Raw genomic sequence first — 17141 nt, 5'->3', positions numbered from 1 at the left:
TGCTGCATTTAAAATGCCTGCTATCCATTGAATTATTATAATAGTTGGTTCCTTTTGGAAATGACTCATCACTCCATCAGATTGAAAGTTTCAAATTAAATATTGAACCTACTGAATTGGGCCATCCTATCAAACTACTACATTTGAAAAGTGTGTAGGAGGATCTGGAACTTGATGATATGACAGTTTTTAGTTTCCATTGTTTATTTTTGATCAGTTTGCCCTTAGAGATTATTTCTAATTGTAACAATCTTCTAGAATGTCTTTATTTTTTCCCCAAAGTTCCTATTGATTCTCTGTCCCATTGTTTGGTGACATCATGACATCACCAATTTTTACCCTTCCTAGTTGTCAGGTTTCTCAGTTTCTCCTGCATATGCATGCAGACCTGTTGGGGGAGGTTTTTTTGTTTTTTTGGTTTTTTTTTAATACTCTGATCATTGCTTGCTTCCTGTCTTGTTTTACTAACATTTTTTAAAAGTAGCTTGAAGAAATTGTCCATCTTATTAAAAAAATTACCTGCGTGTCTTTGCCCTAATGCTATATATTCAAGCAATTTGAATTTTTCTAAGATTGGAGCCCTTTGTTCTCCTTGCATTCTTCAGGAGATGCATATAATTTAGCAGCATTATAAAATTCTGTATTTTAAATCTAAAACTACTAGCACCAAATAAATATCATCTGGGATGCTTCACAGGTAAGTTGCTAAATTCAGCTTCTGCGTAGGATTTCCAGAGAAGCAAATTCTTTGAAGTCTATTTAATATTCAGTCAAATACCCACATTAGGATTATTTTTAGATACCTGCATTCAAGTATCTGTTTGTGTAATTATGGGAATATCATCAGTCATCATTACAATGACAAACATCATGATCCCTGTGTTTGTTTCTTGGAGAAACATTTTTGGCCGTTTAGTAGATGTATGCTCTTATTTATATCGGGTTATAGGTTTTCTTGTCTGTAGGAAAAAAAACCCCTGAGCTTAAAAACTCCCAAATGAAAAATGAGCATCAGAAAGCTGTGAAACACCTGTAATGTAGAAGTGGTCTTCTGTCACCCAGAGACTGCAGTGGAAAGGGCAGGAAGTAACACAAGGGAAAGGCCTTTTCTGGTTAAAGAAAAGTATTTCTGTTAACAAACACTGGGTAATGGTCAGGAAACCTGAGAGGTTCTACAGAGCCAAACTAATCACCAAGTGTCAGAATTAGTAGCACCTTGGACCTGGGGAGCAGACTGATTCCTGTCAGTCTTTTCCTCTGAACAAAGAGTTCTGCATGTTTTTCAGACAGAAGTCCCAGTCTTCAGAGCAGACACACAGACTTTCCAAGGCCAGTGCATAGGAGCTATGCATCAGCAATTCTCTTTTTTGACAGCAGCTTTATCCAGTGTATTTTATTGATGTGCTTACTGCTCTTATTGAATGTTCTTTCCTCAGAGCTCCTTTCTCGTAGGCAAGAGTGGATGTCTGGCCTGAAACCAACCTTCCTTTGTCATTGATAGCACAGACTTGGCTTGCCAAGTCTGAATTGTGCTCTGTGTTTGTTTTCCTGCCTTTCAGTGCTGGATTAGACATCGTGAGCAAGTGTTTTTGCATCCTGAAAAATCGTGGTTTTGAGGGTGTTTTTGTCAGACAAGGACTGTGACTCATTCAGACTGGTTGTTTAGATTGTTTCAAAGATTTACTGTTGCATTGATTTTTATCTCCATATGGTTTTCCTCTGTCCCCAGAAGTACAGTTTGTGCTGCTAGATAGGGCCAGCTGTTAAAAGGTTCAACAAGCAGAAATGCTCTGTCACGATTCTGATCATGGTGCAGAAGTATTTTGCTAAGAATTTTTAGTTTGTTTTTGTTTTTTTTTTGTATATTGACAAGGGTGTAGATTCAAAAGAGGTAGCAACTCCAGTGAGTAGAAGATTTTGGAAAATCAAGGTGTGTTCATTTCATGGGTTGTGGTTTTGGGGGTATTTTGAAGCTTTGAGTAGTACTTTGTGTGCATCAGCTTTGTTACTGTTGAATATTGCACATGCCATGGAGAACCAGTTTGCTTTTCTGGAGCTAGTACACAAGTTCACTTTTGTTGAACAATTTACTTGTACAGTAAGAAGCATTATGAAAGTTGTTTTTGTCTTTTTTTAAAGTAAACTTCTAATCCCAAAGGCATTTTATGGGAAACTTAAAGAAGCAATTAAAACATCAAAGCCAAAAGAAGTTACTTGTTCTCCTCAAAGCTGCAAAACATAACTTCTGACTTTACAATAGGCTATTACAATAAAAAAGTAGGTTTAATAAAGATGAGTGTATTTTAATAACCTGATGCTCATTGCTTAGTTTGCAAATATTTTTTTTCCTAAATAAATCTTGTGAGTACCTGCAGCCTAATCTCCTTGGTTAGGTTCTGTTGGGGTTGTTTTTAGGGAGGGCTGGGCAGTGGTATGGGGAAAGGTGTGGTGGAAATCAGCCCTGTCCCCTGTGCAAAAGGCCACTGGCTGTTTGCATTGGCTTGGGCTGTAACTTAGTTTTATTGATGCTCTTGTCATAAAACATAAATGGTATTTGCCATGTCATATTGCAGTCTCTTTTGGATGGAGACCTTCCTGTGTGTGTTGTTAACGTCTGTCACTACAGATGGCAAAGACAGAACAAAATTAATTACCTCAGAAATATGGAGAAAATTGACTCTGGTTTTGAGAATAGGTTTGTGATGGGCTTTTGAATCCTGGGCATGGGGTGCTCCTTCTTGAGATTACCAATTCTTGCTTGTTCTCTTTTCTGTATCTAGCAAGAGATCCAATATTGCCATTAGTGTAATCAAGGACAGCAGTAGTACAGCATCTTCCTTTTGTCTTAGGTTGCAAATGCCATGAAGAATTCACTGCCTTTTGATGCTCCTGATGCATCACAAGAAGGCCAGAAGGTACTGAAAGTAGAAGTAACTCCAACAGTTCCAAGAATTTCTCGGAGTGCTATTACAACAGCTTCTATCCGTCGTCATCGCTGGAGGAGAGAAGGTGAGCTTGCTCTTCCGGGAGCACATATTACAATGTACTGTGATCATCATCATCACTGTAATCTGGCTTCTGACTTTAAATGTTTATAGAACATTGTGGGGGGTGCTTCTTGTTTGCTTGTTTTTGAAAGTGATACTCCATAATAGTATATAATATTATACATCTTCAGAGCACTGCATGAACATGAATATTTTGGGTGTTTGTTTTGGTTTTGATTTTGTGATAAACTTTGAAGTAGATGAGGAAATGGAGAAACTAGAAAATGTTTAATAAGACTTCTTTTTTCTCCATGTATCACAGAATGAAATTGTAGGGGTAAAGTGTGACTTAGAATTAGTTTTCTATTTAATCTGCACTAAAACTCAACTGCCTCCTGTAAATAGCTCAGGGAATGAATGCTAATATCTAGACTTTAATAGGATTCAAGCTGCCTAAAGCTACAGATGGCAGTGGGAGAGAGAAAAACTGAGCATCACACCTACCATCATATGACCCAGTTTATTGGGGGCTATTAAATAGGTTGGGATAGTTTATTTAGAATTAGTCTTTCCTCAGTGAGTACTTACATTGTATGGAAGCGTGCTTGGCTGTATGACGAACCCTTTACCTTGATGTGATGACATCCTCAGTGTAGGTCTAGCAAAAAACTTGCTTTGAAATCGCTTTGTCTACTTTAAAAGCTTTGTTACTTCATTTATAAAACATTAGTTTAAAAAAGCTGCATAAATCAGTGAAGGTAAAAAGGAGAATAACATCAGAATCAACTGAGAGTAAAAAGTCTGAAAGCAGGAATTACATATTTTCCTGTGGTACATTTCTTTCCCCTTTTATTTTTTAATATTCTTCTTGGTCACGTGCCGAAGGATTTGATGACCGCTGGTCTTCAGCTGAATCAGGATGTTCAGGACAACAAGTAGCTGTCTCCTGTTTTCAGGACTCTGCATCATGTTTGTCTTCACTGTAGTTACATTCAGCCATTATATTCATTTGCTGGTCTCTGGTCTACAGTACAGCCCACCTGTCCCTTTCTGTGGATGTTCTACCACTTCTAAGCATGGGTAGTGTTCTGTGTTTGTTCCATGTCCGCCTAAACTTTCTATTTTCCCTGCCTGGGTTGGAATGCCAAGCAAGGAATAGAAAAGCACTAAAATGTTATATGTTGAATCCCAGATGGCTTTGACTTCTCAATCGAGGCTGACTCAAGCATTCCTGGCTCACCGATCCAACACGGCTGCACAGACCTAGGGATCAAACGTGAGCAAGAGGGGGAGGTGCTGGTGCGCAGGACCCCTGAGCATGGCTTCCCGGAGCCCACCCTGGCAGCAGCCACACCTGAGGGTAGGACAGACATGAGGAGGCAGAAGTCAGTGAGGCAGTTGCTGGAGGAGGATCCTGGCTCCTTATCCCCAAGCAGAACTTCTTTCCATTCTAGTGTGTGTTTCCGCTATCCCAGGGTGTATTAGCTTTCTTTGCAATACACACATCCCCTATATACCTAACATCAGGTCAGAACTACCTTTTGTTATTGTGTGGGCTGGCCTGGGGCTTGCATCTGTGTGGTGAAACACTGCTTGGCATGGCACAATTAAAAAAAAAAAAACAACCAAAAAAGACGGGTAATATCCAAGAGCTTTGGGATTGCTTGGAAGCTTTCTATTACTGAGCATGTTTAATCTGATATTGAGAAGAAAAAATATGCACCAGGTGAACATGAATCTAGCACTGAGAAACAGACAGTACAGAGTATAAATGGATTTGGCTCCGTTTTAGTTAAAATAGTGTCTTGTTAGTCTACAGTTCTTAAATTTTCAAGAATGAAGTTTCCTGTTGCCATTAGAAGTCAAGCCTATCTAAGACAGGTATACAATTACTGATATTTTATTTGGCAGTCATTCTTTATTGAAAATTCATATATGTACAACTCATTTAGCGCTGGCTGCTCTACAAGCACCAAAAAGGTGCTTGTATTTTCAGGATGAAATGAGTTTGTCATGTTTCTAAAAACTTTAGAAACAATTACTGCTTTCTTTCTCAGTTGTGCTGTCCATACAAAGGCTGTAGGGCTTCAGAGGTCTGCTTGGCAGCCAAGAATAGCAGAGAGAGTAGGTGGTAAAATTTTATTTTACCTAAGTTCATCTACTTTTGAGTAAGATGATTTCCTTGATGAGGGGCACAGTTTCAAGTACTGAACTTGAATCATGATTTCTCCTCAGAGATGAGAATTAATTTCTTATAGATTTAGCTCAACATATTTTCAAGTAATTTCCTATCTTAAGCCTTCTTCTCTATGTGAACATTCCTTTGGTGTTTCCAGCCTCTATAAGGACATTAGTTGATCATAAATGAGATTTATTTGCACATTCAGGTATGAGCTACATATGTTCTTCAGATTTGTTCTTGAGGAAACAATAATCTGGAGAATTTGGAGACTTAAATTAGTTACCACACTAAAATGTGTTACCACAGAAGCATTACACTTAAAGTTGCTATCAAACAATAAGATCTCATGCTTTTATAGAAGAGAGTGGCATAAAAATATTGAGTGCAGGTTTCTAATCTACTTGGTGCGTTATGAATTTGAGCATGCTCAGTAAATGATCCTGTCTTCTCTTAAATTCACTTTTCACTTGATCTTACTCCGTTTTATAACTCTTTGCATGTGCATGACCTGAAGGATATAAAGAAGTCCTGAGCTGCAGAGAACCTTCTGGGGCAGACAGGAACTAGGAAGAGAAGTTGATAAAGATGATGCATTTTAGTCTTGTTTGAAGCCATTGATATAATTTGGCATATTCTTAGATAAGGCATCATTCCACTTTCTCTGCTTCAGTACAAATGGATTGAATACCATTTACTTCTGTAACGTTTGCAATGTATAATTGCATTCTTGATCAAACCAAGTTCTCCTGATAGCATCTGGGAGAAAGCCAAGGAAAGGAGTTTGGCTTGATTATCAACATAAAATTGTGGGTGTATATCCAGGGGTCTGTTCGTTTTCTGATGCTGATTTCACAGAAAGCTTCAGCCAGAAAATTCCCTCTCTTAAATACCAGCTTAATGTCAAACAGTACAAGGAGAGACTCATCACTTCTATTGATTTTTTTCAATCTTCAGGTATAGGAAGGATAAACATGCTGAAAGTAATTTTAAAAAGGTGTATAAAACCCCTTATTCAGACCAGTGTTTTGACCCTTTAAGTAGAAAAAGACAAGACTTCAGGAATGACTCAATAATGCAGTACAAGGTATTTTCTTCTGGATGGTTGCAGCTGCGGTTATGTGCACTATTTTGGGTCAGTGAAGAACACTGAGTCTGTATCTAAAGTCCTAGTTGTGTGTATGCACAAATAGCAAATTATTTGAGGACAGATTTATTCTGATAAGGAACAGTGAGAGTCCTGAATACACACTGTAGTGCAATGGATATGATTTATGTTGGGTTGCACTCTCTTTATTTTGGCCTTAAAATAAAGAATATTTGGAAGGGAGTAGATTTTTAGTTTTTGCTTCTTTTTGAAATTGTCTTATTGGTCTATTGGAACATAAACCAAACCAAAAACAAACAAACAAAAGAGAGAAAGAACTTTGTTACATCAACCTGTTTTCCTTCTCAGAGTGTGTAAGAACTCAGACATATTTTATTATTTCTGAGGGCAGTTTTTAGAGGAAAAATAAGATGCATTAGGAAAACAACATGTTTGCTGAATTGCTTTAATCCCGTTGGGAGCCTCTGTAGGTATGTGAGTCTGACTAGGCAGAATCTCTCTTGCATGTTATCTTCTCTATCTTCTTCATTTTTGAGCACTGCTGAGCAGCTTGGGCTTCTGTATAGTTGCAGCATCCAAAAGATTGCAACAACCCCTCTCAGGCTTATCTTAAAATCCTGTGCCTAAGATGCCACTTTTTCAGTATAACTAGTCTGCTTCACTGTCCCTGAGTAGTATATCTGCTTTAGCATCCTGTTACTCAGCAAAGTTTTAACATAAACTTTGATAATACTGATGTTCTTGTAATAATAAAAACCCTAGTAGTGTTGTCTGGAGATACTTTCTTACAAGTTCCACATCTTTCTGTTGAATAAGAAGGGTTTGAGAGGGGGCTTCAGCTGCTTCTCTTGCTGCTTGTAACTGAACATGCTTTCATCCAGCTTTGCATGGTTATATGAAAAAACCTAAATGTTGGTTAATTGAAAAAGTGGTCTTGCTTTTGGTATGTTCCAGTAATGTCTGATTTTTTTATCACTACTTTTGATTGTGTGTGGGGAGGCTGGAGGGGGGAATGTCAATGTGGATTGTGGAAAAAATATGTCACTGTCTAGTGTAAGAAAAGACAAGTGTGTGTCAAGGAGAAGAGGAAGGCCTAGTTTGACCAAACAGGGTGGTCAGGAAGTGGGGAAAGTACATGCATTTTAAATATGGTTACAGGAAGTTAGAGCAAGTAATACAGCCTTCATTTTAATAATTGTTCTGGGAACCTGAGGATCTTCTTTTTCCTACGGCAAAAGGCTTAACCAAGGAAGGAAGACTGCAGTAACATGAACTATATTATTTTCCTGTATCTGGGAGGCTAATGAGTCAAATAGAACTATCAAAAATTGCAGAATCATCTCTCATTGCATTGTTTTGAGAGAGGGTGAGAGTGGTCTGATTTTGAGATGTCTAAATATCTTTTGTAAGCTGATAGACAGTAATAGTAATTCCAAGGCAAAGTTTCCTGAGAAGAAGTAGTAAATGTAGAGCAGTGTAATGAAACCTCCATATAAAGTTTTGGTTTTGCATTACACCTCAGAAATGTGAAATTGGATCAGACTGTATTTCTGATACAGAGGTGGCAACAACACCAAAAGCTTTTTTTCTGTTCATGATGTAAAATGTTCCTTAGCTACCACTCAGCATGAGAGGTGAGCTTCCACTCAAATGTTAGACTCTCTCAGATACTTGCCAACATGTTTCTCTCATTCCACAAAAAAGATTTAAACATGCTTGCTTGGTGGCAAGCTGGGTTGAACAATCTTAACAGTAGAGCACCTCAGTAGCTTTAACTGGGTCTATATTTCTTCCAAATAATCAGACTCTATAGCTTTTACAAAGAAAAGCAAAATTCTTATAGCTTGAGTGGCTCCTTTTTTTGCTAGCATGGTGAAAATTTATGCCTTTTTCCCATTGAAATGAGATACATGGAACAAAAACTGTAGCTCCATTTTCAGTTTTGAAATTTGAATGCTGCTGTTTTCTGCTAAAACAAAAACAACTTATGAGAACTTGGAGCTTAGAAAAAGACTGGAATAAGATTAAAAGAAAAAAATATTTGTGTGCAGCCCTAATCATATTATAGGCCTAAAAATAAAGATTTAAGAAAGAATATTATAATGCTTTTATTTTCCCTCTGAGATTCCAGTCAAAAGCACAGTGCTTCTTCTATAACGTAAAATGTTTCGGAGATTTGTCTTAATTCAGGGGTTGCCTTTTTTTTCTCTGAAAAATTTAGATGTTGATATAAAATTAAATATGGTAGAAGCACCTGGATGGGATTGCTATAAATTAAGGGAGGATTGAGTTTTGGAGAAGGGAGAAATAAGAATTAGGTTATTCTCCAATACTACACACCAGAGAAGCCTTCTGCCTCTGTTGGAACATTGATTGCTAGCCTAAGAAGTAGCCTAATTCTGAAGCTTACTGAGCACTCACCAGAACTGACTCTGATTGGAAGAGATCCTTAGATCTTGCCTCAAAATAGGATAAAAATAGTCTGAAAGGGTGGTGTGTTTGTTTTGGTTTGTTTTTTTTTTTAATGGCATGTACTAGGAGAATGGGTAGCAATGTCTGTAGACCGAGCTAAAACAAATTAACCAAATGGGCCCCAATTCTTGCTTATAGATGAAGTTTGGGACCAATATTCTGACTGATAAAAGTAACTATAGATGAAAGGCCACTCAAGCTCAGGGAGCACTTACTGTTAGCCACTTATTCTGCTAAATATGGCAGGAAATTTGGCTGAGAATTAAAAAAAAAATTAAACAATTGGAATCCAAGTGGATTAGCAAATGAGGTTTGTTTTGATGTTCTGTGCACATCTTTGTCTTCATGTAACTTGAATGCATTCTGTGTTTTCTGATTGGTTTGGGGGTTTTTTGGTTGCTTCTTTTTTTCTTAATAGATACTGAAGGTGTAAATGGAAGAGAGGAGTCTGTGAACCTTAATGATGCAGATGAAGGATTTTCATCGGGAGCTTCCCTCAGCAGCCAGCCAGCTGGGACCAAACCTCTATCCTCTGTATCCCAGAAGGGCAGCTTAAGAAAAACAGCAAGTGGGCGTTCCAGTAAGGAGAAAGAAACCTCTTCTGCAGCAAAATCCAGTGAGAGCCCTCGAGATTCAGTAGCTCGAAAGCAGTACACGCACCAGTCCTCTGACCTGGATGGAGATGCGATTGAGATGACACCTACTAAGAAACACCTCAGCCTGCCTGCTGGGCAGGTGGTGCCAAAAGCCAACAGTTTGGGCCTGATCAGGACCGCCAGTGCTTCCTCCAGTAAATCATTTGACTATGTCAATGGCAGTCAGGCAGGCTCCAGTGTTGGAGCTGGTACAGAGGGTTTTACCAGTCTGGCAGCTGGCAACACCAATCGGTTTTCAACTATCAGCCTACAGGAGGACCGGCTAGGCCAAGCTGGGGAAGGTAAAGATCTCCTTTCCCCAGGAGCTCCCCTAACCAAGCAGTCTCGATCTCCAAGTTTCAATATGCAGCTCATATCCCAGGTGTAACTTTGACTCCCTTCCTTAGTAGTCCCTCTTCCCCCTTAATCCCTGGCAAGTTCATCTTTAGGCAAAACATGAACCATCATCCCACAGTGTGAGAATACTGACTGTTGTGATCTCGTTTGATTTGGTTTAGCTATCATACTGTATTACTGAAACAGCAATAATTCTTCCCTCTCCTTCATCCTCCTTCTCCCTTGTAAACATGGTTGTGAAGCAGTATATTATGTACTGTATGCCTTTTTCCATGCCTTTCTTTCTCCTTGGGTGATGTGCAATCCATCGTAGGCTGATCAGTCCCATTTCAACACTGTGAGACTGGAGACACCGGCAGAAATGGTGAATGTGATCCCTATGAGATGATGCTTTGGCTTTGTTAAGAAATAGAAACGGGTTTGTTTTCTTGGTCTACAGTACTGCAAAGACTACTGGATCCTGACTTGTCTTTCTCAGAACCAGGAGTGCCTCAGAGATTCTAGTGTGACTTTGGACCTCTCTGAGTCTGTGCAATCAATTCTGGGGAGGGGATTGTCATTGCTGCTCCTGGCTGCCTACAGCACTTTTTTCATTAAAATGAGGGTAGTTTTTTCTTGACTGCTCCCAGTCTCTCATCCCAGAAGCTTTTGATGTTCAGCAAGTGAGACATGCATATTAAGAAGCTGTTTTCACTCGGAGACAGGATTATAGGTTGGTAATGTAGGTTACAATGCACTTCTAATGGCGTTGTAGCCATTTGTAATGTTACATGTCTTCCCCTCCAGGACACAGGGTCATTCTGCATTTAGACTAAAAGTTAGACACCACCATGCTGTGAAAGCAATTTGGTTTGTAATTGGGAAGGAAACACTACTTCCCCAGGAAATAATGACCAGCTCTGTTTCATTTTTTGTTGCTGTTGTTGTTGTGAGGTGCTGATCACCGAATTGAAAGGTGTATTCGGGTAAAGAGTATTTCTCAGGCTGCTGTCTTTTGTGTCATGGCTGTTGGGATACCCCCACCCCTTTCAGCTGCTTTCTCAACGTCCCTGAATTCAATGATGGAGTCATTTGAGGAATCCTGCAGTCCAGACAGACCATACTGTCAAGGTGCTGTCTCAGGGATAGAGACAATAGTTTGCCAGAAACACTGAAGCTTCAATGTGAAATGCTTTTCTAGCAATGCCGTTTTGTGCAAAGGGGTACTGACAGTCCTTTTTTTTTTTTTTTCCCGGAAGGATCACACTTCATTGCCTTGGTATATATAATCTTTTGAGGTTTTGTAACCCTTATTTTCATGGATTCACCCTACTCTAGAAAATGCAGAACTCGTGCCATTGAGCCAAGCCTCGAATGTATATGACTGGTGTGTGGGCACTGGCTGGTACTTATGTTAGAGGACACTGCTTAGAAGCACATTTCTGGTTACACTGGAGAATGTTTGGCATTCTCTCTCCATCTCTCTGTATCTCTTTTTGGATTAATGGAAAAGGGAAAAGTTCATCCTCTCTGCTTAAGTTCTGTATGATATCCTGGAAGTTTACGAACTGTAAACCTGCAGGAAAGAGTTACTCTTTTTTTGTGGGCACTTTGGTTTCACTGTCACTGTGAAGGATAAATGTAAGCAGTTACTAACAGCAGGTCTCATTGAATGATACTCTTTAAGATATTCAGAACAATGAATGACATAGTGTGATATTGCTGATAGTTGAATTTGGTGGGGATTTTTTTTTTTAAGCTTTATTTAAAATAGATTTTTTTTTCAAATTTACATTAAAATTCATTAAAATATTTGAAGGTTTTTTTGTGGTTTGATGAATCACTTTGGTAGCCTAGTCATCATATCATACATTCATAAAGTGAATCCAGTGGGATCTGATGTAGAAATTCAGGTAAAGAGTAAATAGACTTATCAGAAGGAAAACCTGACAGTTTCTAAATGGAAGTTAATTTTAAAGGACCACCAGTCATGCACAGATGGAACTAAGGCAAAGCTGAGATGAAGCTACAAGGCTTATATTTCTGTAAAAATGTCAAAAGCTGTATATGGTTAAACTCTTCATTATGAAATAAAATTTTCCTAGTGGAGACAAATGGTAAGTCATGACTGGAAATACCAAGTTTATACTTTGTAGACTATCACAAAGGAAATTTGCTTAAGTATTTGGGAAAGAAAAGGTCAGGAGTGTCAGCTGATTTTCTAAGAAATATTTAATTTTAGTATTTTAAAAAGTAAAGTTGTTCATTAGCAAGGTTCTCTACTTTCTATATTTGTCATGACATGCATTCATCCAGAAGTTTTAGAACACTTTAATTCAGTCAAATTTCACAACCTTTTTTTAAAAGCTATTTTTTTGTGTGGAGTCCCACACTGTGAAAACTATTTCAGCAAAATGAGACAGCTTTACTGGCTTCAGATAGAGAAGTCAAATGTACCTGTGTAAATTCAAATTGGCAAAAACCCCAGTCAAATTACCTTTTAAAATACTTTTACAAATCTCATTTTGATCATGTGCCTTTTGCTATGTTTCTTTCATTCATTGTATTTTGCTTTGTTCTTGTGTATCTATACCTACTCCATATCAGTCTTTTTAAAAAGTTTAAAAAGTTTAAAAAGTAAAAAAAGTTATTTTCTTTGTGCTGATGTGGTACACCTGTGACTTCTCACAAATTGCCCTTTTAGTGCAGTGTTTCAGTTATGGGAGCTTGTTTTGTTGTTTTTCAGCCAAGTACTGTTGAACATTTACCTTACAAATCAGGTCATCACAAGTATCTACAAACCAGCTGTAGTACCAGGCTCTGCAGTGCTGTGCGTCATGTTAATGCTTCTAGATGTTTCTCAGACTATGCTAAGGTGTGTCAAGATCATAGCAAATCTTTATACACTGTGTTCAGTACATTCCAAAGTGCTGTGACAGAAATAAAATTAGAAGTGTCTGGGATATGGGTGGAGGGAATAATCTGCTAGGGTTCTGATTATGTATGCTAAATACTAAACAAAGTATTAAACATACTTAAATTTTCTGACACCTGTGACAAATGTTTAGACTTAAATCAAACCTCCTTATCCTAAATTCACTCTGCTGTCTTCTTTTAGAACATTTGGTACTCGAGGCACTAGATCTAGATTTCTGCAGTGTTTGAGTATAAGTGCAGCATTATAAAAGGACAAGAAGCAGAACACTGATTTTTCCCTCCATATGTGTGTATCCATGCACATACTTGCAATTCTTAGGTGAGGAAGGGTAGATTCCATATTCTGATGTATACATATACTTCAGTAGGGAAAAATGAAATACTCCTTGATGCACATCACAATATGCTGCCATTGTGCAACTCATTTATTTGGACTTTGTAATTTTAAGAAAATACAAAATGTTGGGAGTGTGAACTCTAGCTTGATTATCCTTTTCAGGGATTTATTGTGAGCAGCTTTTTGGCTGAAAGATGTTTAAAAGGTGAACCATATTTTCATTCTGCAGAGAGCAAAGTGATGAAGTAAAAATACCTATTAAAATTACTGTTGCAAGATGACCCTTTAAATTGCTGTATTACCCCTTTACTTTTCATTTGAAAAATTTCATAAAATTGATGCTTCTGTATCACTGTCCATTTTTTTGAACACCCTTTCTGATGTGAATTTGAAGTTTTTTAACAGCATACTTCATTCTGTAATGCTGAACATCATGTTGCAGCCAGTAAGCATTAGTATTTGTAGTTTGCAAGTGTGTTGGTCTTAAATGCATTTCCAACATACTCCTGCTAGCTTTAACGTAATTGAAGTCATCAAAATAGTGAGGAAAAAAAACAACAAAAAAGATGTTTTCTGACAAAGTATTTATTTGCACTACCTATGAATACTGGAGTTTACTGGGACAGGGTTTTTTCTCACCATGTGAGGTTTACTTGTGTGTGAGTAGGTACATACATTTGTCACGTGTTGACAATCAATTGCCTCAACTGTGTGTATACTGTATGTAAATAGGAACGTATTTTTCAAGATTAAGGGGGAGCCTGCCTCTTTGTGGTGGTAAAGCTACTCTGCAGCAAGGTGACCCCAACTCTGCTTTTTGTCTTCAGATATTATGTGGTTTATTTTACTTCTTTAATGAAGTTTATTAGTGTTCTTGGAAAATTGTAGGTCCGGGGAAATTTTCCTCAATATTTAATGTATAACATGTTCAGAGAACTATATTTTGAAAAATTAATTTTGGAAGAGATAATTCTATGCTATGGCTGTATTTTAAAGAGTTTGAACTTGTCCTATTTTATCATGAACCAATGGCTATCTCCTTTAAGTGTTCAGTGTTTTAACTTTGGTCACAAACCAGACATTAATTTGAAGGCTAAGAGAGAATCAATAATAACCTTCTTAATAAAATCATAAAAATCAAGCTGTACAGTATAGGTACTATGCTCATAATCCTAGAGGAGGTGTGGAAAATATAATGGAATATGTTTGAATGAAATGTATGTACTGCACACAAAACAAAAATATTTTTATGTTAGTAGGTCTAATAATCTCATCCTTAAATTTTCTCATTGCCAAATATATTGCTACCTTGGCATGTTTAATATAACATTAAAGCCATTAGCTAGGTGTCACTTGTAATAAGCATTTATATCATAGGAATAGTTTCAGAAGAATAAACGTGCCTCTTTTATTTCAGTTTCTTGTTTAAGATAATTGCAAAATATCACTCCTTTTCAAGTATGCTAAGCAAACAAGCCACATCCTCTGTACTTGCATCATATTCTTGATTTATATAATTTTTCAATATTTTATATTTTCTTCAGTGTTTTAAATGCTATTTATTTTTAGTATAGGGGCCTTAATCTCTGTTCATTATTTTTTTTTTTTTCCTCACTGGCACTTGGATAAACTTTGCTGTTTAAAGCTTTTCTCTAGGTGATCAGGGTAGTAAATCATGACATAGGTGTTGTCTTAGTGCATATATGTATCAGTCTATCAAAATTTCTGTCATGGCCAGCTGAAGAGACCAAATACTTGCCTGCCTCTTCCACAATGGTGGAAGATGATGGTGAACTGTAAGCAACTTGGTTTGTCCCTGAAAACAATAAATAGATTTAGCAAGACTGATACTTATGAGGTTTTCCACATAGTCATAATGAAATTTTATTTAAAATAAATCTTGGAACAAGATTTTAAAACATCAGCCAACCATTTTAGATAAACTTGCCTAGTAGGTTTGTCAAGTGTCAAGGCCTGTGATATTAAAAGTTTAGAAGTTAGCTGTGCAAGTCTTAAGGGTACCTTACGGCTTCAAGAAAACAATTTAGTAAAAATCTGTCCCATTTTAATCATCTGTATGTGAGATTTAATGGAAAAAAATATAATTTTTGTTTCCATCCTTTTACTTATTTTTGTCTAGGCTATACCTTTCCCTGAATTTTGTTCAGCTGTGTTCATCAGATTTTACCAAAGGTAGTATCTGAGGGACCAGTTGAGTTTAAAATGGGTCCATAAATTATCCCTTTTATCATAAAGGTTTTACTGTGATGGGAACAGATGTATACTAAAGCTTTGTATCTGTACAGTAAAACATTGCCCTGCATTTTAGCTTGTGCATGATGAGCAAAGTGACAAGATCAAGTTTTATTGACCAGCTGCTTGGTTGTGAGCTCCCAGTGTTTTATAGTCTGTAAGACTTAAGCGGTTTTAGAGAAGACTTATCTGCATTCTGGTACAACTTTTTCATGTGTGATTAATAATCTATTCAAGAGTCAAAATTTAAATAGCTTTAAAATGTGGTTTAGAATTCTCACAGGTTTTCCTTTCAGAGGGTAAAATGGTCAGGGGAGATTTCTATTCAGAAGTATCTGCTGGTAAAGTGTCTCTGTGGTGCTTTGTCATGGAAACTTCCTTACAAATCAGTAGTGAATCCTATGTGTTTGAGTCCTCATCCTCCCCAGAACTGATCACAAAACAGAAAAAGTAGAGCAACCTTTTAGTTCTAAAACAAGTACCTGGGAGTAACAGAAATACTGGCTATTGACACTGTTCTTTCTGTTCAGACAGTTATTGTTGTTGTGCTAGAATTTCATGTTATTAGTTTATGAAAAATGCAAGTAGTAAAAACTTTGTGGCTTCAAGTATACAGTAGATGTGAGTTAACAATCACTCAGGATAAATCAACATGTCAAAGTATTAATAGATTCCTAGTACTGGGGTGTGTGGTGTGTGTGTGTGTGTGTCAGTGTTCAATAATTACTTTGAAACAAGACTTCTGTTTTCTTGCACATAGTACATATTTTAGGGGTGGATATTACTAGCTGGTTATTTATGGACAAATACCATATGATTAAATAAAAGAGAGTTATTTAACACTTTTTTCATACTGAAGATTCCAGGAAAAAGCTAATAAAGATTTTTAATAATCAGCTACTCTTAATACATTTTAGATTTACTATGGTAGCTTTTATTTGCTATTAAAAGACCCCAACAACTAAATTGATATATACCCCATGCTGCATTTTTTTAAATTTGTAATTCCTGTACTTGACAATGAGTTTTTTGATCTGTTTTTGTCCTTGTAAGAATACAGGACTTGCTCTCTGTTTTACTAGCAAAAAGAAACATTCTGCAAGGGTCAAAAGATTATTTTCTTACTTTTTTCGTCATACCAGGTTTGTTTCTCTGAACTAAGGTTTCTGAGGATTTTTACTACTTTAGCATTATGTAATCTCACAGAAGGAGCATAAGCAGCACGTCGCCCAGTTGGGTGGTGGGAGCCCCTCCTGACCAGCACAGCCCTGCTTGCTGGTGTGAACCCCAGACGCTCGAGATTCGGTACTGCTGAAGGACTAAACCAAACAGGTTTTTACAAACCGTGACCTCTGCTGTGTGACGTCCTTTAACCTGGGGACCAGGGAAAGTTTTCATTCTTAGTCCTGAAGAAGGCACGTATGGAAGATCATGTTATTGGTGCATGTAAGCCATTATCTTAACTGTCTTACTGAGCTGGTTCATGCTGTTGACTTGTTGAAATGTGAAATGTAGTTACTATTGACTTTGTAAATACCTGCCAGAGAAGAAATATAATTATTTTAAATCGTTGTAAATAGAGATGTATAAAACTCGACACAATCTGCAATGCAGAAAAAAATTATATATATATATATAAATATATAAAGATGTTAAATAAATATCGTGCTGTTTCTGAACAGAAATGAACACTTTGTGAATGGCTGGTTTTTAGAGGCGGGACGGGCAGCGCGGGCAGTTCCGTGAGGGGAGCGGCGGGGCCGCGCTCTGCCGGCGCGGGGCTCGCGGCGGCTTGCGTCTCCACAGCGACCGGGCACGAGCCCCGCGGCCGCGCGCGTGCCCGCGGCGGAAGTCCCGCCCCGCAGCCGAGGCGGGCTGGGAGCGGGGCTCCGGTTGG

The 17141-nt window shown here is 37.7% G+C and overlaps 1 protein-coding gene across 9 annotated transcripts in view; it reads left to right on the top strand.

Moving 5' to 3' along the window:
• The window catches only part of HYCC2 (hyccin PI4KA lipid kinase complex subunit 2), a 47990-nt gene extending 31057 nt beyond the window's left edge, over positions 1-16933 (top strand). For 6 of the 9 annotated variants that reach the window (XM_056495684.1, XM_056495683.1, XM_056495685.1 and 3 more), the window contains 3 exons: positions 2850-3009; positions 4180-4347; positions 9165-16933. In XM_056495684.1, the coding sequence (XP_056351659.1) occupies positions 2850-3009; positions 4180-4347; positions 9165-9769 (933 nt within the window). In that variant the 3' untranslated portion in view covers positions 9770-16933. The remainder of the gene's footprint in view (positions 1-2849; positions 3010-4179; positions 4348-9164) is intronic. The other 3 variants (XM_056495691.1, XM_056495689.1, XM_056495692.1) reach the window with 1 other exon arrangement.
• The last annotated feature ends 208 nt before the right edge of the window (positions 16934-17141 follow it).

This window comes from Oenanthe melanoleuca, chromosome 7, assembly GCF_029582105.1.
Source record: "Oenanthe melanoleuca isolate GR-GAL-2019-014 chromosome 7, OMel1.0, whole genome shotgun sequence".
Taxonomy (NCBI): Eukaryota; Metazoa; Chordata; class Aves; order Passeriformes; family Muscicapidae; genus Oenanthe; species Oenanthe melanoleuca.
Note: the sequence above shows the minus strand (reverse complement) of the source record. Positions and strands in the feature narration are given on the sequence as shown.